At 36.9% G+C, this 22,863-nt stretch overlaps 1 protein-coding gene across 1 annotated transcript in view; it reads left to right on the plus strand.

The window, feature by feature from the left end:
• Nucleotides 1-22,404, plus strand: part of LATS1 (large tumor suppressor kinase 1) — a 30,360-nt gene extending 7,956 nt beyond the window's left edge. Inside the window, exons 4-8 of the mRNA XM_079780506.1 lie at nucleotides 2,131-3,641; nucleotides 5,650-6,232; nucleotides 11,099-11,281; nucleotides 11,455-11,561; nucleotides 18,222-22,404. Coding sequence (XP_079636632.1) covers nucleotides 2,131-3,641; nucleotides 5,650-6,232; nucleotides 11,099-11,281; nucleotides 11,455-11,561; nucleotides 18,222-18,731 — 2,894 coding nt within the window. The 3' untranslated portion in view covers nucleotides 18,732-22,404. The remainder of the gene's footprint in view (nucleotides 1-2,130; nucleotides 3,642-5,649; nucleotides 6,233-11,098; nucleotides 11,282-11,454; nucleotides 11,562-18,221) is intronic.
• Nucleotides 22,405-22,863: the final 459 nt, after the last annotated feature.

A 22,863-nucleotide genomic window follows, 5' to 3' on the forward strand; every position in this document is an offset into this window, starting at 1 on the left:
TTTCCTCGTAAGTTCCCAGTCATACTTGATTAAGGCTTACCAGAACTTACTGAATTTTAGGGGGGCACAATGCAGCTCATAAGACATGAGTAACTTATTTTTGTTTAGTCATAGGAGCATAATTCAGATTGGTGTGAGTTGAGTAATAAATGGATATGAAGTAAAAATAACTCAAGTATAAACAATTCTCTGAAGTTTTTCTATGAAGGTAGAGTGAGGACATTAGCAAGAATAGTGCTTCCTATCTGTGATGAAGATCTTTTTATTTGTTTATTTTTAATTTATTATGGATTAGTAATTTTATAAAATACATTACCAATGAATTATTAGAAAAATTAAAAATTTAAATGACATGCCAAATATAAGTCCAAATATTTCATTACCACATTTTAACAGACATAAAATTACTTTGTCAAATTTCTGTAAGTCTCTAAATTCTTATTCTCAGCTTCCATACTTACCTTCTATCATGTCAATATCAGTTTGTGAACCAGCACCAAATAAAACTTTGAGGAAGTGGTCTATATTGGAGTGAATAGAGAGCCTTATTATTATTTTTCTTAGTACCAAAGACTTAGGCAAGTTTAAAAGATAATTACAAGATTCCAGTTAAGAGGATGAAATTAAGTATTTAAGCCTGACTGACCTGGCTCAGTGGTTGAGTGTCAACCTATGAATCAGGAGGTCACAGTTCGATTCCCAGTCAGGGCACATGCCTGGGTGTGGGCTCAATCCCCAGTGGGGATGTACAGGAGGCAGCCAATCAATGATTCCCTCTCGTCATTGATATTTGTATCTCTCTCCCTGAAATCAATATATATTAAAAAGACATTAAATGTTCAAGAGAGAAGGATCAAGTAAGATTCTTGAGAATCCAGAAGAAAGGATCCAAAGCATGGAATGAGAGCTTATTAGCCTTACAAAGGAAGCTCACTAATGCCACTTATAATAGTTTATAAAATGAAAAATTTTTAAATGTTATTTTTTTAAAATTGATTTCAGAGAGGAAGGGAGATAAAAACTTTGATCCTGCACATCCCCTGCTAGGGATTGAGCCCGCAACCAGAATCAAACCTGGGACCCTTCAGTTCGCAGGCCCGTGCTGTATCCACTGAGCCAAACCGGCTAGGGCATGAAATGAAGTTTTTTAATAAATGTGTTTTTATTGATTTTAGACGGAGAGGAAGGGAGGAGAAGAGAGAGATAGAAACATTGATGAGAGAGAAATATCAATATAGATTGGCTGCCTCCTGCACGCCCTCTGCTGGGCATGTGCCGTAGCAACCAACCTCTTGGTGTACTGAGCCAAACCATTGAGGCTGAAGTGAAATTTTTTCATGACTTTTTTTATTTTTTTATTTTTTTTATTTTTGTAAAGCAACAGACTAGAAACAACCTTAATATCCATCAGTAAAGGAACTGATTAAATAAATTTGGGTATATCTATACAGTAAAAAAATGGATAACATTTTTAAAAGGAAACACTTTATATACTGATACAGAATCTTCAATTTTTTTAAAATACATTTTTATTGATTTCAGAGAGGAAGGAAAAGGGAGAGATAGAGATAGAAACAGCAGTGATGCGAGAGAATCATTGATTGGCTGCCTCCTGCAATCCCCACACTGGGCATCGAGCCCGCAACTTGGGCATGTACCCTTAACTGGAATCGAACCTTTCAGTTCACAGGCCGACGCTCTATCCACTGAGCCAAACCGGCTACGGCAGAATCTTCAATTTTTTAATGAAAAGAGCAAGGCACTATATTATATATAGGAAGTATACTGTTTACTTGTATATCCCTAAAATATTTGACGAGATTGGTTACCTTCAAGGAAGGAAACTGGTTGGCTATGGACAGAAGTGGGTATTCCTTTGTACCTTTTGAATTTTGAGTTATGAGACTATATTGCCTAGTCAAAAATAAAATTTTAAAAGGTAAAATAAAACCACTTACTGAAATTTATTGTTGACTCTATTACAGATGTTCTCCATATTTCCCCCTTTGCCTCCCTGATTTGTATGACTCTTGAAAGAGAATTATCATTTAGTAGTGTCAGAATTCCAAGCTAAATTTTTCAAAAATAAGAAGTTAAAAATGTTTTCCCCCCTCTGTTTTATGATCATAGGGAGTGTGCAACAATCAGTTAACCGCAGACAAAGCTGGAAAGGTTCTAAAGAATCCTTAGTTCCTCAGAGACATGGCCCACCGCTAGGAGAAAGTGGGGCCTATCGTTCCGAAAGTCCCAACTCACAAACAGATGTAGGAAAACCTTTGTCAGGATCTGGTATCACAGCATTTGCTCAAGCTCACCCTAGCAACGGACAGAGAGTGAACCCCCCACCACCTCCTCAAGTAAGGAGTGTCACTCCACCACCACCCCCAAGAGGCCAGACTCCTCCTCCAAGAGGTACAACTCCACCTCCCCCCTCATGGGAACCAAACTCTCAAACAAAGCGCTATTCTGGGAATATGGAATATGTAATCTCTCGAATCTCTCCTGTTCCACCTGGAGCCTGGCAGGAGGGCTATCCTCCACCACCTTTGAACATGTCCCCAATGAATCCTCCTAATCAGGGACAGAGAGTCATTAGTTCTGTTCCTGTTGGCAGACAACCAATCATCATGCAGAGTTCTAACAAATTTAACTACCCACCAGGGAGACCCGGAATTCAGAATGGTAGTGGTCAAACTGATTTTATGATACACCAAAATGTCCCTACTGGTGCAGTGAATCGGCAGCCACCCCCTCCATATCCTCTGACCCCAACTAATGGACAAAGCCCTTCTGCTTTACAAACGGGGGGATCTGCTGCTCCCTCGTCATATACAAATGGAAATATTCCTCAATCTATGATGGTGCCAAATAGAAATAGTCATAATATGGAACTTTATAACATTAGTGTTCCTGGACTTCAAACAACTTGGCCTCAGTCATCTTCAGCTCCAGCCCAGTCATCCCCAAGCATTGGACATGAAATCCCTACATGGCAACCTAACATACCAGTGAGGTCAAATTCTTTTAATAACCCACTAGGAAATAGAACAAGTCATTCTGCTAATTCTCAGCCTTCAGCCACAACAGTCACTGCAATTACACCAGCTCCAATACAACAACCTGTGAAAAGCATACGCGTGTTAAAACCAGAGCTACAGACTGCTTTAGCACCTACTCATCCTTCTTGGATACCACAGCCAATTCAAACTGTTCAACCTAGTCCTTTTTCTGAGGGTACCACTTCAAATATGACTGTTATGTCGCCTGTTCCTGAAGCTCCAAACTATCAAGGTCCACCACCACCTTATCCAAAACATCTGCTACACCAAAACCCATCTGTTCCTCCGTATGAATCAATCAATAAATCTAACAAAGAGGATCAGTCAACTGTGCCCAAGGAAGATGAGGGTGAAAAAAGTTATGAAAATGTTGATAGTGGGGATAAAGAAAAGAAACAGATTACAACTTCACCTATCACCGTTAGGAAAAACAAGAAAGATGAAGAGCGAAGGGAATCTCGTATTCAAAGTTATTCTCCTCAGGCATTTAAATTCTTTATGGAGCAACATGTAGAAAATGTTCTCAAATCTCATCAGCAACGTCTACATCGTAAAAAACAATTAGAGAATGAAATGATGCGGGTAAAACCTTTTAAAATGTCCATTTTTATACTTGATCATCTATTTCCTTGGCGTTTATTTTAAAATACTGTGGTTCAGTATTTTTCTTCCTTTTTGTAGCCAAATATATTATCAGCTATTTAAGTCAGTAAACATTAAAGTATTTTAATTACAGCATTTCATTTTAGTATTTTAAGATTTACTCTGAATTCATGTAATAAAAGTTCTTCTAATAAATTAAAAATATAATTTATGGTTTAGGTGTAATTGGAAATTGAAACAAGGGTTATTTTTTAGGTTTTACATGTTATCTTACAACTTTTTAAAATGAGCTAAAATGATCTGGGTCTCATCTCGATACATTTATGAAAAGTTCATTTTTAATTAGTAATTTAAAAAAATCTTTATTGTTGAAAGTATTACATATGTTCCTTTCCCCCCCATTGAGCCCTTCTAGCCCGCCACGCCCCCCTTTACTTAGTAATTTTGAGCTTGTGTGTTTATTCACCAGGTTGTGGTCTTATTTGAAAGTGTTAGAGACATCTCCCTCCAGTTATTTACCCATCTAATTTCATTATTATAATGTACTGGAAAAATGTGCTGAAATTATTAAATCAAAGTCCACTTAAAAGGAGATCAGAATAAATTTAATCTCTATTGTGATTCCATATAGATGCCTTCACTAGATATAGTGGTACTATTATTTTTATCGTGTTTACAGTTCAAAGGTTTGACTCTTAATCTTACATCTATCGCTCAAAGTCCAAGAGGCTTAAATTTGTAATGAAATTTCCTCACACAATCTAAGAAAACCATTCTTTTAAAATTATTTCTCTAAATCTGATTTCACAGTGTTGTTATTCCAGCTATAAATTGAATTTTGTTAGATAAATACCCTGGTTATATGATTTATCCATATTTTAGCTCTTAAGGTTTCTTACTAAAGTCTGTCTGTATGTATTTTCTTAGTTTATTTTTCCTTTTTCCTCTTCACTTTCACTAATAGCTGATTTAAACTTTTATGGTGTTGGAAGCTTTGCTGACTTCTGTAGCCTCCATTACTGTGTAGGCAAGTAAGATTTTAAGAGAAACAGTTCTATACTACTGGCATGCCACCCTTCTTAAAATATTTTGCATGCAAATACACATCCTAACAGAAGCATGAGGTTGCTATATTTTAATTAGTCTTACATTTCTAGAATTAGACTTTACTTTTCATTAGTTATTAGCTAGCTAAAAATAAACTTTTCCTTCTAAATCTAGGTATTTCATATCTATTTAAAAGTTGGTTTTGGTTTTTACCTGTGTATCTTAATAAGTCACACTGACTATTCTTTGAAATGTTCCAAAATATCTTAAAGCTACCCTGTAATCACACAAGTTGTTAGTTTAAAACAAAATAGGAAAGAAAAATAAAGTAGGTGAAACTCTTTGCATTTTGTGTTAGTTATGGCTGTGAGTCCTACCCTTAATTCTAATGCTTTGAGAAAGATAAAGGAAAGACTTAATGAATAGTTAGGTTAGAGAAGATATTCTTCTGTTCTTCATACATCAATTTTTTAGAATAAATGAACTTGAAATAGAATTTCTTTTCATGAAGGGTAAAATGGGAGGAAGAGTATTTGAGGACCAGGTATTTTCAAAGAGAAGCATATAATGAAGGCAAAGTAATCATGTAATTTGGAATGAGTATGCATAAAAAGATAGATGAGGATGCATGTGAACAGATGTTTGGTTATTGCACATTGGGAACATTTTTTTGAGTACATTAGGAGTAGAAAGCTGACCATTGGTGTCATCTTGCTCTCCACAGTAGGATCTTATACTCACCTTGTATACCCTCTTAACTATCCCTTAAGTTGCACTTTTGATAATTGATTTTTCTCTGAAATATATTTTAGATTTCTAACATGCTTTATTAAAAAGTATGCACTTAACCTTTAAATATATGCTTGAATTTTTCCAAGCTATTTCTTAATATTTTGTATAGAAAATAATTCTTCATTTAACATATAGTTTATTTACCTAGGTTGGATTATCTCAAGAAGCCCAGGATCAAATGAGAAAGATGCTTTGCCAAAAAGAGTCTAATTACATCCGTCTTAAGAGGGCTAAAATGGACAAGTCTATGTTTGTGAAGATAAAGACACTAGGAATAGGAGCATTTGGTGAAGTCTGTCTAGCAAGAAAAGTAGATACTAAGGCATTATATGCAACAAAAACTCTTCGAAAGAAAGATGTTCTACTTCGAAATCAGGTTGCTCATGTTAAAGCTGAGAGAGATATCCTGGCCGAAGCTGACAATGAATGGGTAGTTCGACTATATTATTCATTCCAAGATAAGGACAATTTATATTTTGTAATGGACTACATTCCTGGGGGTGATATGATGAGCCTACTAATTAGAATGGGCATCTTTCCAGAAAATCTGGCACGATTCTACATAGCAGAACTTACCTGTGCAGTTGAAAGTGTTCATAAAATGGGTTTTATTCATAGAGATATTAAACCTGATAACATTTTGATTGATCGTGATGGTCATATTAAATTGACTGACTTTGGCCTCTGCACTGGCTTCAGATGGACACATGATTCTAAGTACTACCAGAGTGGTGAGTAAAATCATAAAAATTTGTATATATTAATATGATTTATTAATGCAGTCTATATATATAAAAGCCCAGCGACTGGAAAGGCGTAATGATCAGAATGACCAGTGGCTATGACATGCACTGTGGCAGCCAACCAGCCTGATCTGGGCCCTGATTGCCACCCCCGCCCTCCCTTGCCCTGGTAGGTCCCGCCCCCAATCGGCAACCAACATCCTGATTCAGGGCGGGGCCGGCCAACGGCCCTCGGCCCCTCCCCTCGGTCAGTCTGGACCGATGGGCTCCCATTGGGGTGGGCCAGCTGGACCCCACCTGTACACGAATTCGTGCACCCGGCCTCTAGTAAGACAGAATAAAGAAACGACGGCTGAATTAAATGAAGTAACTTGCCCAAGGTCACACAGAAAATAAGTGTAAGGGCTAGGCTTTGAACCCAGGTTTGTCTGATTACAGGGCCCATGTTATTTCTACTACACCACAGTGCCTCACCAAGATCCCTTCAAGTGCTAATGGAAGTGTAAGTCGATCTGACATTTGTTGAATACTTACTATGACTAGGTGCTTTACATATATTCTAATTTAATGCTTAGAGCAATCCTCTGAGGTAAGTAATATTAGCCTTCTGTGAACAAGAGTAGATTGACAGTAAATGGATAGAACTGGGACACCTGAACCTACTTTAATGTTCAGCTTAATATAATATAATGTCTTCCAGATTCACCTGAATTACTTGGAGTTCGTCTTAAAAGTATGATTTTTAGACTCTATTCCAGTCTACTGGTTGAAAATCTTCAGAGTATACAAATTGTGTTTTAATCAAACATTACAGCTAGGTTAATTTTAGATATATTTTTCTAGGTGATATCATCTAATCATGGCTTTAAATACCATCTCCATGTCAGTGACTTCCAAATCTCTCCAGAAATGGTGTCTCCCTTTCACATGGATTTCTAATAGACTTTTCAAACTTAACATTACCGTGATTCTTTTCCCTCATACCCTCTACATGTAATTCATCAGTAAGTCCTGCTTACTCCACCTATAAATATATCCTGAAATTTTCTCCATCACCACTATTACCATCAGTGACTGGGCTCAGCCTCCCCAGTCACCAAGCTTAACTTGTATGTTAAGCTATATACTTGGGGTAATAGCCTCTTAACTGGTTTCTTTTCACTTTTGTCCTCCGTTACCTGTTTAAATGTAAATCAAATCTTGTCATTTTTTTGTTTCATACACTCCAATGTCTTCTCACTGTACTTGGAATAAAGGCAAACCACGTCTTTTGCTTACAAAATTCATGCGCACTGGTTCCCACTCCATTTCCTATCATTCTCCTCTTTTCTAATTACACTGGTCTTTTCTCTTTATTGTTGTTTATGTATAGAATGCCTTGCCCTAGTTTTTAAATGGCTGATTCCCATTTGTTTTTTACATATGTCACTTCAATTTGTCACATCACCCCAGTTGATTCTCAACATGGGATACATCACTATGTTTCTTTTTTTAATTAATTTATTTTTAAACCTTTATTGTTAAGAGTATTACAGATGTCCCCCTTTTTTATGCCCCATTGCTTTCCTCCACCCAGTTCCCGCCTCTTCCCAGGCCTTCTCCACTCTATTTTCTGTGTCCAATAGGTAAGGCACATGTGCATATAAGTTCTTTGGTAAATCTCTTCCTGGCCCTTCTCCCCCCTTCCCTCTGAGATTCATCAGTCTGTTCCATGTTCCATGCCTCTGGTTCTATTGTATTCATCAGTTTATTTTGTGCATTAGATTCTTTGTTCATTTATTTTGATTTTTAGATTTAATTGTTGATAAGCATTTATTGCCATTTTTCTTTTTCTTTTTTTATAATTAAAAAAAATATATATTTTTATTGATTCCATAGAGGAAGGGAGGAGGGAGAGATAGAAACATCAATGATGAGAGAGAATCACCGATCAGCTGCCTCCCGCACGCCCCCCCACTGGGGATCGAGCCTGTAACCCAGGCATGTGCCCTGGCCGGAATCGAATCTGGGACCCCTTCAGTCTGCAGGCCGACACTCTTATCTAGTGAGCCAAACCGGCTAGGGTCATTTTTCATATTTTTGATCTTTCTTCTTAAAGAAGACCCTTTAACATATCATGTAATACTGGTTTGGTAGTGATGAACTTTTTTAGCTTCTCCTTGTCTTTATCTGACCTTCAGTTCTAAAGTCCTGTGACCTTCTAGAGTAATCTTGGTTGTAGGTCCTTGCTTTTCATTACTTTGAATATTTCTTGCCACTTCCTTCTGGCCTACAAAGTTTCTGTTGATAAACCAGCTGACAGTTGGTTTACTGGACTTGTATGTCTATTTCTTTCACCAGGTAAGGGAAATTTTCTGTCGTTCTTTTTAAAAATAGGTTTTTGATTTCTTGCTCTCTCTCTTCTAGTACTCCCATGATGTGAAAGTCGGTACACTTGAAGTTATCCCAGAGGCTCCTTACACTATCTTCATATTTTGGGATTTTTTTCTTTTTGCTGTTCTGATTGGGTGTTCTTTACTTCCTGTATACGAAACTCTTGATTTGATTTTGGCATCCTCTACTCTACTGTTGATCCCCTATAAATTATTCTTTATTTCAGTTAGTGTACATGTCATTTCTGTATGGTCCTTTTTTATGTTGTTGAGTTCTAATTTCTTTGAAATTCTTACTAAGTTCTTTGAAGTTTTCATAAGTTCCTTGAGCATCTTTATAACCATTGCTTTGAATTTTGTACCTGGTAGTTTTATTGCTTCCATTTCATTCAGTTCTTTTTCTGGAGATTTCTCCTGTTTCTTTGTCTCTGCATTTTGGCTGCTTCCCTATGTTGTTTCTCTGTATTAGGTAAATTTGGTATGTCTCCAGACTTGGTAGAATCTGGTATGTCTCAGCCTCCCTAGTCACCTGAGCTGGGCACTCCAGATGTGCCCCCGTGTGAGCTATGTGCACTGTCATATTGTTGTTGAGCTTTGATTGATGTTGGTGCCACTGGGAGGGATTTACCCCCAGGCCAATCGGCTCTGTGGACCATCTGTGACTATAGTGGAAGAGCTGCTGTGCAGGAGCCAACCCTATGGAGCAGGACTTGCTTTTGTGCTCACTGAGTCCTCCCCTTGAATGTGTTAGTTGTGGATGTCGTAGGGTTGTAATGTGGCAAGGTTGAAGTTGACCATTGGGTGCATTGGCTCTGGGGCCTCCCAGGAGGTGCAAAGTCAACCTCTGCCTGTGCCTGGGGACACCCAGCATGAGCTACAAAGCAATCTGCAAATGGCTGCTACTTGTGATGAGCTTGGAGGTGCCTAGGAGATGCCAAACTGTGAACCAGGGTAGGCTGCTGCTAGTGCTAGGCCTGGGGCCATTTATTGAGGGAGACTGGTCACGCTAATGCCAGCTGCTGTTTGTTTGAGAGATTTTAGGAAAGTCCAAAGCATGAGGCAAGAAAGGCCAGTTGTATGGTAAAGCCACTGGAAATGCCTTGGATGAGCTTGCAAGTAGGGAGGGGCAGGGTCTCGGAATCACCAGGTGAGGTGAAAAGTGTAAGCTAGTATGATGGAGATTCAGATATAGTGCAGCCTGTCATCTCTGTGGTAGGGAGGACTGAACAAAGGAACACTTCTGTCTGGGAGAAAACTGCCCCTCCATCTCTTAACCTGATTCGAGACAAGATAGTTCCTCCCTGAATGTCCCACGTTCTTTTCAAGCTGCTGCCCCAGTGTTGGAGCTCAGAGGGAGTGAGACTGAGGAAATCCCATGCTATGTCCTTTAAAAGGAACTGCCTGGGACTCCTGCAGCCTCCATGTCACTCAGCCACAATCACTGCTGGATTTTTAGCCAGAAGTTGTGGCAGTTTCTCTTCCCAGTACTGGAACCTTGGGCTGGTGACCTGGTGTGGGGCAGGGACCCCATGGTCCTCAGGGAAGCCTCTAAAGCCAAGAAATCCCTCCCATTTTTAAACCACCACACATGGATGTGGGACCAGCAGGATTCCCGAGATTCCTCCTCACATCTCTGCCCTTTCTACCAGTCTTTTTTTTTTTTTTTAAATATATTTTATTGATTTTTTAGAGAGGGAGAGGGATAGTTAGAAACATCGATGAGAGAGATACATCAGTCAGCTGCCTCCTGCACACCTCCTACTGGGTATGTGCCCACAACCAAGGTACATGCCCTTGACCGGAATCGAACCTGGGACCTTTGAGTCCGAAGGCCAATGCTCTGTCCACTGAGCCAAACCGGTTAGGGCCCTCCTACCAGTCTTGATGTGCTCCTTTTTTAATTTCCTAGTTGTAGGACTTTTATTCAGGTAGATTTCAGGTGGTTCTGAATGATGGCTGTTCTGTATTTGTTATAAATTTTGATGTGGTTGTGGGAGATGAGTACCGTTTACCTATGCCGCCATCTTGACCAGAAGCCCTGTTTCTTATATATGTATTTGTTCATTGTGTTTCTTCCCTACAGAGAAGCTGCCTGAGAGACAACCCTATCTTTCTTATCATTGTCACTTGTTGAATGAATAAAACACTGATCTAATTTGTTTAGAACTTTGTCCAGAGTAGTAATGGGGAGCAGTCTGAGTAACAGATTCTTAATCTTACCTACTTCTGACTTTGTCATCATTTAACATTGAATACATTTCTGAATCTTGGGCTAATTTTTCTTAGTGTAACATTTGTCCTATTAATACTGCGGATCACAAGCTGCAGTCATTAATAAACACCATCAGTGATTGGATATACATTGTATCTTAGCTTGTCATAAGGGAAGAGTGTTGTTAACTATAAACCATGATGTCAAAAAATTAAACAGACTCTTGGTTTACTCTTGTTCTTACTGCTTTTATTTCTTTTTACTTTATAGGTGACCATTCACGGCAAGATAGTATGGATTTCAGTAATGAATGGGGTGACCCTTCTAACTGTCGATGTGGAGATAGACTGAAGCCACTAGAACGGAGAGCTGCACGCCAGCACCAGCGATGTCTAGCACATTCTTTGGTTGGAACTCCCAATTATATTGCACCTGAAGTGTTGTTAAGAACAGGTAAAATATTTGTTTGATAAACAATCTCCAGGTGAAACTTGATTAAAATATAGCTTAGTGTTCAGGTTTATAATAAAACTATTAATTTTATAGTATACTTGGTGGCTTAATATTATGATTATATTAATTAAAGTGCTTATAAATAACTATATAACTTTGGTATCTTATTTTAGGCTATACACAGTTATGTGATTGGTGGAGTGTTGGTGTAATTCTTTTTGAAATGTTGGTGGGACAGCCTCCTTTTTTGGCACAAACACCATTAGAAACACAAATGAAGGTAAGGTATAGAATCTATACCAAAAGAACTTTGTCACAAAGTCCTTTACATTACAGATGTTTATCAGTCCTTTACATAGAGCATCTTATTCTGGAATTAAAGAACGAATTTGGCCCTGGCTGGGTAGCTCAGTTGGTTAGAGCATCGTCCTGATATGCCAAGCAGGTTTGATCTCTGGTCAGGGCATATACAAGAGTCAGCAATGACTACATAAATAAGTGGAACAACAAATTGATGTCTTTCTTTCTCTCCTTTTACTCTCTCTAAAATCAATTAAAAATTTTTTTAAATGAATGAACTTGAAAGGATATAGGAACCCACTAAGATTCTGTCCATGAACTCTAATCTCCTTCATCCCCTCATCACACTCTTATATTCTCCCTCATTTATAAACTATACTCATATTTCATTCTCATCAAAAATTTTAGTACTTTTTTAAAAAAAATGTTTTTATTGATTTCAGAGAGAGGGAGAGAGAGAAACATCAATGATGAGAGAAAATCATCAGTCAGCTGCCTCCTGCATGCCCCCTATTGGGGATGGAGCCTACGACCTGGGCATGTGCCCTGACTGGGAATTGAAGTGTGATGTCCTGGTTTATATGTTGATGCTCAACCACAGAGCCACACCTGCTGGGCTCTTTAGTATCTTTTGAAGATTTATTTCAGTTTACTCTTTGTTACCTGTTGGCTCCTGGCTTTGTTTCCTTCCATGCACATTCTAGCCCAAAACTACAAACATATGTCTATAAAGTAGTTCCTCTTTATTCAGTGTTTCACTTTCAGATGTTTCAGTTACCTTTAGTCAGCCACAGTAAGAATATATTAAATGGGAAATTTCAGAAACAAACAATTGGTAAGGTCTAAATTGTGCCCCATACTGAGGAGCATGATGAAATCTTGTGCTGTCCTGTTTTGTCCCACCTGGGACATGAATTATCCCTTTCTCTAGCATATCCATGCTGTATATGCTACCCACTTGTTACTTAGTAGCCTTTTCAGTAACCAGAGCAACTGTTGTATCTCAGTACTTGCATTCAAATAACCTTTATTTTACTTAATAATGGCCCCCAAGTGCAAGTGTAGTGATGTTGGCAATTCAGATACAACAAAGAGGAGCTATAAAGTGCTTCCTGTAAGAGAAAAGGTATGGCCGAAACCGGTTTGGCTCAGTGGATAGAGCATCAGCCTGCGGACTGAAAGGTCCCAGGTTCGATTCCGGTTGGGGGCATGTACCTTAGTTGCGGGCACATCCCCAGTGGGGAGTGTGCAGGAGGCAGCTGATCGATGTATCTCTCACATCGATGTTTCTAGCTCTCTATCCCTCTCCCTTCCTCTCTGTAAAAAATCAATAAAATATATTTTTAAAAAAAGAAAAGGTATGTATGGATAGGAAAAAACATAGTATATGTAGGGTTCAGTACTATCCATGGTTTCTTGCATCCACTGGGGGTCTTGGAACATATCCCCCACAAACAAGAGGGGAGTACTATACCTCCACTTGAAATTACCTCTGGCACTTAAATGAGAAGTTTCCCACAATTTTTACCATAAACTGTCCCATTAAAAATCCTGTAGTGGTTCCTTTGTTCATGGTTAAAGTCCAGTTTTTCCTCTGCACCTTTGTTCACACCATTCCCTTTGTCTGAAGTGTCCTTTCTCTCCTATCTTCCACAGCCCTCCCCTCTTTCTGAAGCTTGGTTAATTCTTGGTTGTGGTTTTGTTTATATTTTCTGATTGTTTTTAATCATTCTTTGAGAGTGTCTTGAGATATCATCTGTTCTATAATACTCCCCACCAAGTTGTAACTACTTTTGTCATTGCATTTAATATATTATTTTTAAATTTCCTTTAGAATTTCTTTTAGTATAGGTATACTGGTAATGCATTCTCTCAGGTTTATGTCAGCTTTGTTTGTCTAAAAGTGTCTTTATTTTACCTTCATTTTAATATGTGTATATATATAAATAAGTGTGTATATATGTGTGAAAAATTGAAAGCTTTCTAAGATCAAGAAAAAGGCAAGGATGTCTGTTATTACCAGTCTTATTCAACATAGTTCAGGAAGTCTTAGCCAGTGCTATACAGTTACAAAAAGAAATAAAAGGCATATACGAAACCGGTTTGGCTCAGTGGATAGAGCGTCGGCCTGCGGACTCAAGGGTCCCAGGTTCGATTCTGGTCAAGGGCATGTACCTTGGTTGCGGGCACATCCCCAGTAGGGGGTGTGCAAGAGGCAGCTGATCGATGTTTCTCTCTCATCGATGTTTCTAACTCTCTATCCCTCTCTCTTCCTCTCTGTAAAAAATCAATAAAATATATTAAAAAAAAAAAGAAAAGGCATATAGATTAGAAAGAAATAAAAATTTCCCCTACTCAAAAGATAATACAATTTTCTATATAGAGAATCCCAGGGAATCATAGGAAAAACCCATAGAATTAATGAGTTTGGCAAGATTGTAGGATATAAGGAAAATACATAAAAATCTATTGTATTTCTGTATTTAATCAGAAACTGAAATTTTAAAACTACCATTTGCAGTAGCTTCCCCAAAATGAAACACTTAGATATGAATCTAATAGAACACGAACAAGATCTGTGTGCTGAAAGCTATAAATTGATGAAAGGCAAATCTTAATAAATGAAGATACACACTGTGTTGATGTTAGAAGACTCAACATAATAAAGCTATCACCCCCCCCCCCAAATCTATATATTTAACTCAACTGCAATAAAAATTTCCAACAGGAATTTTTGTAGCTGTAGATCAGCTTATTCTAAAATTTATATGGGTGGACAGAAGAACTTGGACAAAGAAAACAGTTTTTTTAAAAAAACAAAGAAGAATCAACTACTTGATTTTAAGTCTTACTATCTCTCTATAAAAGCCTAAGTGACCCTTAGGACTGAACGAGACCGGTTGACCAGTCGCTATGATACACACTGATCACCAGGGGGCAGAGGCTCAACACAAGAGCTGCTCCCTGGTGGTCAGTGTGCTCCCACAGGGGGAGCACCGCTCAGCCAGAAGCTGGGCTCACGGCTGGGCTAGTGAGCGCAGCTGCCGCAGTTGCGCTACCAAGAAGCCGCAGCAGGCACAGTAGGATGAGCACAAGCAGGGCACTGGTTCCTCCCTGGCCGCCTGCGGCTTGGCACACCGCTACATCCCTCGAGGGGTCCCGGATTTCAAGAGGGCACAGGCTAGGCATGCAGGAGGCAGCTAATCAATGACTCTCATCATTGATGTTTCTATCTCTCTCCCTCTCCCTTCCTCTCTGAAAGCAATAAAAATAAGGCATTGATATGGAAGTCTGGGTTTCAGTTCTAACAGCACTTTAAAATAGCCATTTCTTTTTGTTCTCCATAGTTTCTGGTGAGAAATCTACAGTCATTCAATTCAGATCATTGTTCCCTTAAGTAATGCATCATTTCACTGGCTGCTTTCAGTGTTGTAATTATGGAATGACTGGGCATGGATTTTTTGAAGTTTATCCTGTTTGGTGTTCACTGAGCTTTTTGAATTTATCTGTTGTCAAATTTGGGGAGTTTTCAGCCACAAGTTCTTCAGATATTTTTGCTATATCACATACTTTTTCCCCTTGGAACTCTAATGACACCAATGTTAAACCTTTGGTAAAGCACCACAGATTACTGAGGGTTCTATTTTTAAACTCTTTATTGTCTTTGTTCAAGTTGCATAATTTCTATCAATCTGTCTTTAAGTTCACTTTCCTCTGACATCTCCATTTGATTGAGCCCACCCATTGAGTTTTTTATTTTGGTTATAGCATTCTTCAGTTCTAAAATGTATATTTAGTACCTCTTCATATCTTCAATTTCTTGGCTGAGACTTTGTCTTCATTTCATTCTAAGAGTATTCATCCTTATTTAGAACATTTTAAATATATTTTATTGATTTTTTACAGAGAGGAAGGGAGAGGGATAGAGAGCTAGAAACATCGATGAGAGAGAAACATCGATCAGCTGCCTCCTGCACACTCCCTACTGGGTATGTGCCCACAACCAAGGTACATGCCTTGACCGGAATCGAACCTGGGACCCTTGAGTCCACAGGCCAATGCTCTATCCACTGAGCCAAACCGGTTAGGGCCTTATTTAGAACATTTTATTTTATTTTTTTAAATTTTTTAAAAATATATTTATTGATTTCAGAGAGGAAGGGAGAGGGAAAGAGAGATAGAAGCATCAATGATGAGAGAGAATCATTGATCAGCTGCCTCCTGCACGCCCCCTACTGGGGATCGAGCCCACAACCCGGGCATGTGCCCTTTGCCGGAATCGAACCTGTGACCCTTCAGCCTGCAGGCTGACGCTCTATCCACTGAGCCAAACCAGCTAGGGCCTTATTTAGAACATTTTAATAATGCCTACTTTAAAGTATCAGTTAATTCTAAAATCTATGTCATCTCAACACTGTTGATTTACTATTTGGGTTGACACTTTCGTGGTTCTTATATGCCAGGTAACTTTGGATTATATCCAGGATATTTTATGTTATGAGACTTAGGGTTTTGTTTTAATGTTATGGAGAACGTTGATATTGTTTTGGCATTAAAACTGATTGGATTCAGTCCACATCTTCTAACCAGCCTTCTGTGGCTTGTGACTCCAGTGTCAGTTTCATTGTCAAAGCAGCTGGATTAGATCCATACAGGTACAGATGGGAGGTGAGCCCAGCTGTTTGTAAATAACTTTACTATCTTCTCTTCATTTCCTTTGGGTTCTTTTCCAGTTCCTTGGCTAGAAAGTGAGACTATCCTACTCTGCCATACACATCTCATGATGGGGTAGCAAGAGCACAGAAGAGAGAAAAAGCGCCAGGGATTCGATCTGTCTTCTTGCAACCACATGCTGTAATTTCCAATTGAAGAGGAAGGTTCCTTTCTTTCAGAGTTTGTGGGGACTCTTATTGCACCTCTGTTATGGTCAGGAAACCCCTTTCCTAATCCCTGGGCCTGAACTAGAAGGACTTTTCCTAGCGCTCACTCTGTATTATACATCTTCAGTATTTGGGATACTTGAGTCTAGACCAGAGGATTCTAGATGGAAAAAAAATGGTAAACTCACCATCATTTCATTGGTACTTCAAATTCTTATCATCTTCCTCAGTCTGCCTGTTACTCTTTACAGGGACCTAAGTAGCTGCTGCATGCATTCTGCACAGGTTATATAGCTGCATTCAGTAGGAAAGTCAGGGTGGAGTTTACCTATTACATTTTATTCGGAACTGGAACCTTTCTCTCTGGCTGCTTTTAGGATTTTTTTCTCTGTCACTTTGGTTTTCTGCAATTTCACCATTATGTACTCGTGTGACCTTCATCAAGTTTGGAAAATTCCCTGTTAATACTCTTTGAAGATTTCTTCTGCTTTTGTCTCTCCTTCTGGGCCTCTACTTAGTTTAGTATTCATACATATAGTAGACATTTGATATTGTCTTACATATGTCATGCTTAATTATTTTTTATTCCATTTTTTCTTTCTGTGCTTCAGTTTACATTAATTTCTATTGACCAATCTTTGAATTAACGGAATCTTTTTTCTTTTGCTATGTCTAGTCTTTTTTTTTTTTTTTTTTTACCGTCAATTAAATAATCCTGAATGTAACATTAAAGCAAAGAACTTGTCCAGCTGCTTGTATATATTAATTTCCCTTATTTGAAGTACATTATGGAACCAGGCATAATAACTACTACTGCATCATGCTTTTATTTTACTTATTTTTTTTTTCCAAAAAAAAATTCGAAGACATTTTACTTGACGCATATTTTTCTAACCTAGGAGAAAAATTTAAGATTAACAGACACTGGAAGAGGTTATTTATTTTTCTTCCTTCTTCACTAGTTGATAAAGTCCTATATAAATAAGGAAGAATGGGGTTCATTTATTTAACAGATATTTATTTACCTTTCTTCCCTTCCTTCCTCCTCACACTTCTCTCCCTCCTTCCTTCCCTCATTTCCTTTCTTCCTCAATCTTATTTCTTCAAAACCATAATAAGTATTTACTGAACATCTATTATGTGCCAGCCAATTTGCCAAGCACTAGGAAATACAAAGACAAATAAAAATACAAAGGCTATCCTCTATATAGCCTTATGGAATTTTATACTGTGGTAGAAGAGCACACGCATAAATAGGTACCACAGAGTATTAGAGATATTATGATACAAGTAAATATATAGAACAGGGGAGGCACAATAGAAAGTCATTTCTACAAGTAGTGCTAAAACTTACAGTGAGTCTTCTAATATGAAGTTGCCTGAAAAGGAGGGGATGAGAGGAAAGGTTATTTCTCACCAATGATTTATTATTAAAGGTAAGGAAGGTTAAATACCATGCAATTTATTGTAAAATTTTACAAATAGGCCCTGGCCAGTTTTTCTCACTGGATAGAGCATTGGCCTGTAGGCTGAAGGGTCCTGGGTTTAATTCCCAGTCAGGGCACATGCCCTGGTTGTAGGCTTGACCCCCTGAGGATTCTCCCTCATCATTGATGTTTCTACCTTCTTCTCTGAAATCAATAAAAATATATTTTAAAAAAAATTTTACAAATAGTTCGGTAAGACTTTTGGTATAAAATTTTGAGAAAATTTTGAACTTCTTACTTTTCCCTTCTAATTTTTAAAAATCTTCTTTAAAGGTTATCAACTGGCAAACATCTCTTCACATTCCTCCTCAAGCTAAATTGAGTCCTGAAGCCTCTGATCTTATAATCAAACTTTGCCGAGGACCAGATGATCGATTAGGCAAGAATGGTGCTGATGAAATAAAAGCTCATCCATTTTTTAAAACAATTGATTTCTCCAGTGATCTGAGACAACAACCTGCTTCATATATTCCTAAAATCACACACCCAACAGATACATCAAATTTTGATCCTGTTGATCCTGACAAATTATGGAGTGATGATAAAGAGGAAGAAAATGTGAATGACACTCTCAACGGATGGTATAAAAATGGAAAGCACCCTGAACATGCTTTTTATGAATTTACCTTTAGGAGGTTTTTTGATGACAATGGCTACCCATATAATTATCCAAAGCCTATTGAATATGAATATATTAATTCGCAAGGCTCAGGGCAACAGTCAGATGAAGATGATCAGCACACAGGCTCAGAGATCAAAAATCGTGATCTAGTGTATGTTTAACACGCTAGGAAATCACTGTACTGAGGATTTGCAAAAAGGCCTGAAATGCTGGGAGTTTTGAGGCTCTGTAAAATTATGCAAATGTGACAGAGCTGTGTGTGTGTGCTCTGCACAATATTTTATGTTCCTAAATTATGGAAAATCCTTTTAAAATGTTAATTTATTCCAGCCTTTATAATCAGTAATTTAGAAAAAAATTGTTGTAAAGTAAATTATGAACTGAATATTATAGTCAGTTCTTGGTACTTAAAGTACTGAAAATAATAAAAATAGTGTGCTTTGTATAAAAGGAGAAGCCTGGTATCTATTTGTACATATGCTAAATCATTTTAAAAGAAAGGAGTTTTTGAAAATTTTTTGGAAGACAGTTTTAGTTTTATTTTGCTTTAACCAAATATGAAATATACCCCACATTTACAAAGTCCCCCCCTTTCCCCACTCCCATAGCCTTGTTTTTGGTACAAAATAAGCTATCGAAATTAAGCCATCATGGTGGTGAGTGTTCCTAGGCTAATGATTATTTGTATAATTTACGTCTTGGAACTAAGAAATACAGGGTGACAGGGTTGAAACAGGATGCTCATCAGAAGGGAAAAATAGATAAACTTCATTTACTTCCCACTGTGGAATGTTTAATCTAGCATTTGTTTCTCAAGAATTACTGTCATTAAAGGAAACAAAGCACTACCGTTTTTCTTTACATATTGGTAATTTTAATGCTGCTTCCAGGTGGGTTTTTTGGTTTGTTTGTTTTTTGCCTTATATGAAATTTTTATTATTTGGGTTGATGTATTACATGATTACAGTCAGAAGGTTATTTCACAGAATACCAGCCCTTGAATTTTTTTATTTTTTATTCTTGTTCTGGAGATTCCTGTACATCTTAGATTACTACTCTTAGAAGACTTTTTGGTCTTCTTTCTTTATATTCAGAAATTAGTTTGCTATTGAAATTAAAACCACTAACAGGAGCATATTCTTCTGCAGTCTATCCATTGTTATCTTGGAAAAGACATCAATATGTTGCTAGAAAAGAAGCCTGACTATATTTGTGGATATATATTTTCATCAAGTATGAGGGCTGTTCTTTTCATGTTATTTACTACATGTCTATTTGCATCTATTTATTAAAAATTCCAACATTTGCTGTTTGTGCTGCTTCCAGTTTTAAAGCGGAACAAACCTGCCATGAATCAAAATTTCTTATACTAAAAGCTAAGATTTTCCATATTTTTGCTTTGAAATTTTAAAAGTAATTTCCACCATCCTAAGCAGAGATTTTCAGTTTCATATGAAACTGATTAGAAATTATGGATACTCACTAGAACGGTACTTTTTCTATATTGTGACAGTTTTGATTGTGTTATCACTAATGTTGCAGGTTTCCTCTATCAGAACAGTGCTGCATACATGGACTGTTTATTGGCAAAGGAAAAGCTGGCTATTTGGCAATATTTTCCTTATGGGCTATTGATTGATAAAAAAAATTATTACTTAACTCTTAATTTAGGGGCCATTAGTAATTACAGAAAGTTACATAGTGGTCCTAGTAGAAATTCAAGTCCTCCTAACCTATTTTAAGGTTAAATAATATGTTTTTCAACATTCCTATTATATAGGCTTAGGTTACAAGGAGACTTGTGCTCTCATACCAAAATATATTTAACTTATCTTTTAGGATGGGGAAAAGGTTCTATTCTTATATTAGTAAAATTTATATTTTCTTTTTCTTAAGCTTCACTGATAAGGAATTTTATCAAAACAATTGTGGATAAGAGGCATAATTTTAGTGATTTTCAGACTTTTTAGCTTTTTTTATATGAAAGCTAATGGAAATCATATACGTAAGTAAAATCAAGACAAAGCTATTCCAGTTGAACTGGGGAGGGCAAAGAAGATTTATTAGATCACAGTTCTCATCTTTCTATAGGTAGCTCTCTCAGAGCTCAGCTTGTAAATCACTGCACAACACGCTATTTAATGGATGGGTCTTTGGGGGTCATTTTGATCTTTTGAAAATGTGATGAAAGCTGTGGACTCTTCCCAGAATAATGGACATCAACACATAATGCATAAAATGTGTGCAGTTTTAGGGGCTCTGGACATGTTGAAACTTATCATAAACTCTTGGTTAAAGACCTCTGTCCTATAAGAACACTGATATATTAAACTAAGAACTTTGCTTTAAATTTACTGGTTAGTGTTCAGATTAGCACATCTTGTATAAACACTGATAATTTGTGATGGAAAAGGTCTACACCATGTGATAAGATAACCCTATGAATGCCTGGTACAACACAGACATTTTAAACACACCCTTTTAAGGGCACTGACATGGTTGGCTCTACAGACTTGACATAGAAATATTTCCGAAGGACTTCTAATCAGACAATTGTAAGAAAATGCACTATGAGGTGGTGGTCAACATTTGATTAGTTCTATAAAAACAAAATAGTTCAAGAATTTTTAGCTCAGTACTCAAAATTTTAAGACATCCCTCTTGCTCTTGGGCTTTCTCAGTCACATTTAAATTTCCATTTAGTTGTTTTACTATGGTGTAATACAGTACAAAACCAACTTTGTTAAATTTATGTAATAGGAAAACTAAGGTGCTATCTCCTTCCCCTCTTTCCCCACAAAATCTGTTTGCCCTTATTTCTCAAATATAACAGACACTACAAATTTTATATTCTTTTGAAATTTCCTAATAGAATAAACTTTTTGTGTTTATCCGAAGTCATGTACAAGCCTTTAGTATCTGTATTTTTAATAGTTTGGATATACTGATTAGCTATCTTATTCCCAAACTATATCCAGTTCTTCCAGTATAGAATCTGGTGCTTCCTGACCAAAAAGATGAGAACAACATCAAAATTCTATATGCTTTCAATTGAAATGGAGTGAAAACATTGGTTATACATGTTTTCTTTTAAAAAAATTTTCCCACTCGTTAAAATATGTTTTTGTTATACTTACACTTTTATGCATATCAATAGTATTTATAAAGTGTTCTATAATTATGTAATTGTAGATACTGTTATGTATTGTTCAGTGACATCCTAAGGCAGGCCCTATTGCTGTATCTTTTCTACCTTATTTGTAATAGAAACTATAGAATGTATGACTAAGAAGTCACTTTGAGATTGACTTTTTAAAAAAGTGATTACCTTCTGCTGTTGCAAAGTGCAAAACTGTGAGTGGAAATGTTTTATTCTGACTTAATAATATGTTAGAAATTAGAAAATACAATGGGAGGATTTTTAGATATTGCTGCTGCTGTTACCTAAGGTACTTTTAGACAATTCCTTTAATAAACAAAAATAAAAATCCATTTGGTATTTAAAGTGAAACAATAGCCTACTTGTTTTAATCTAAAAAAGTAATGTGGGTCAACCTATTAGTATATTTGTAAAGCGCCTTAATATATCCCTTCGTGGAAGGCACTGTACCAGTTTACTTTTATATTGTATTGTGTATATAAGTATTTTGTATTAAAATCGAATCAGTACAACACTACAATTTTATAAAATAAAGCTTTGTTAGGAAAAGGAATTACAGCTTTGCAATATAAATTGTTTTGCATACTTTTGAATGTAGTAGATATGAATAATCAGCCTGTGTTTTTAATGAATCTATTTGTATGTCCCCAATCATTTTATCTAGTGTAACATTTGCTGGGATAATAAAAAAAAAATTGAAATCTTTCAATTATGTGTGGAAAGCTAACTTTTAAGCCACTTAAGTATGTTGTTATTTTTATTCAAAAGTTTATTTAAACCATTTTATTCTCAGAAAACTTATTAGAAATTTGATGCTTTGGAATTAAATATATAAAACTAATAATACCTAGTTAGATTAAGGCAAACTGAACAGAGTATGAGCCAGTAAAATGGCTTCATAAATACAATATTCCATGTTAAAGTCTTCCTTTAGATCACAGATTTAAACCTTTTTAATTATTAATCTCTGCATTTAGTATCATTTGAGTCCAGTTTTTAAAATGTGAAGTTGTTGGCTAATGTTTTTTATTTTTTATTTTTATTGATCTGAGAGAGACATCAATCAGTTGCCTCCTCTACCTTCCCCCACAGGGGACTGAATCTGAAAACTAGGCATGTGTTCTAACTGGGAA

The sequence above is a fragment of the Cnephaeus nilssonii genome (assembly GCF_951640355.1).
Source record: "Cnephaeus nilssonii genome assembly, chromosome: 9".
In the NCBI taxonomy this organism is placed as follows: domain Eukaryota; kingdom Metazoa; phylum Chordata; class Mammalia; order Chiroptera; family Vespertilionidae; genus Cnephaeus; species Cnephaeus nilssonii.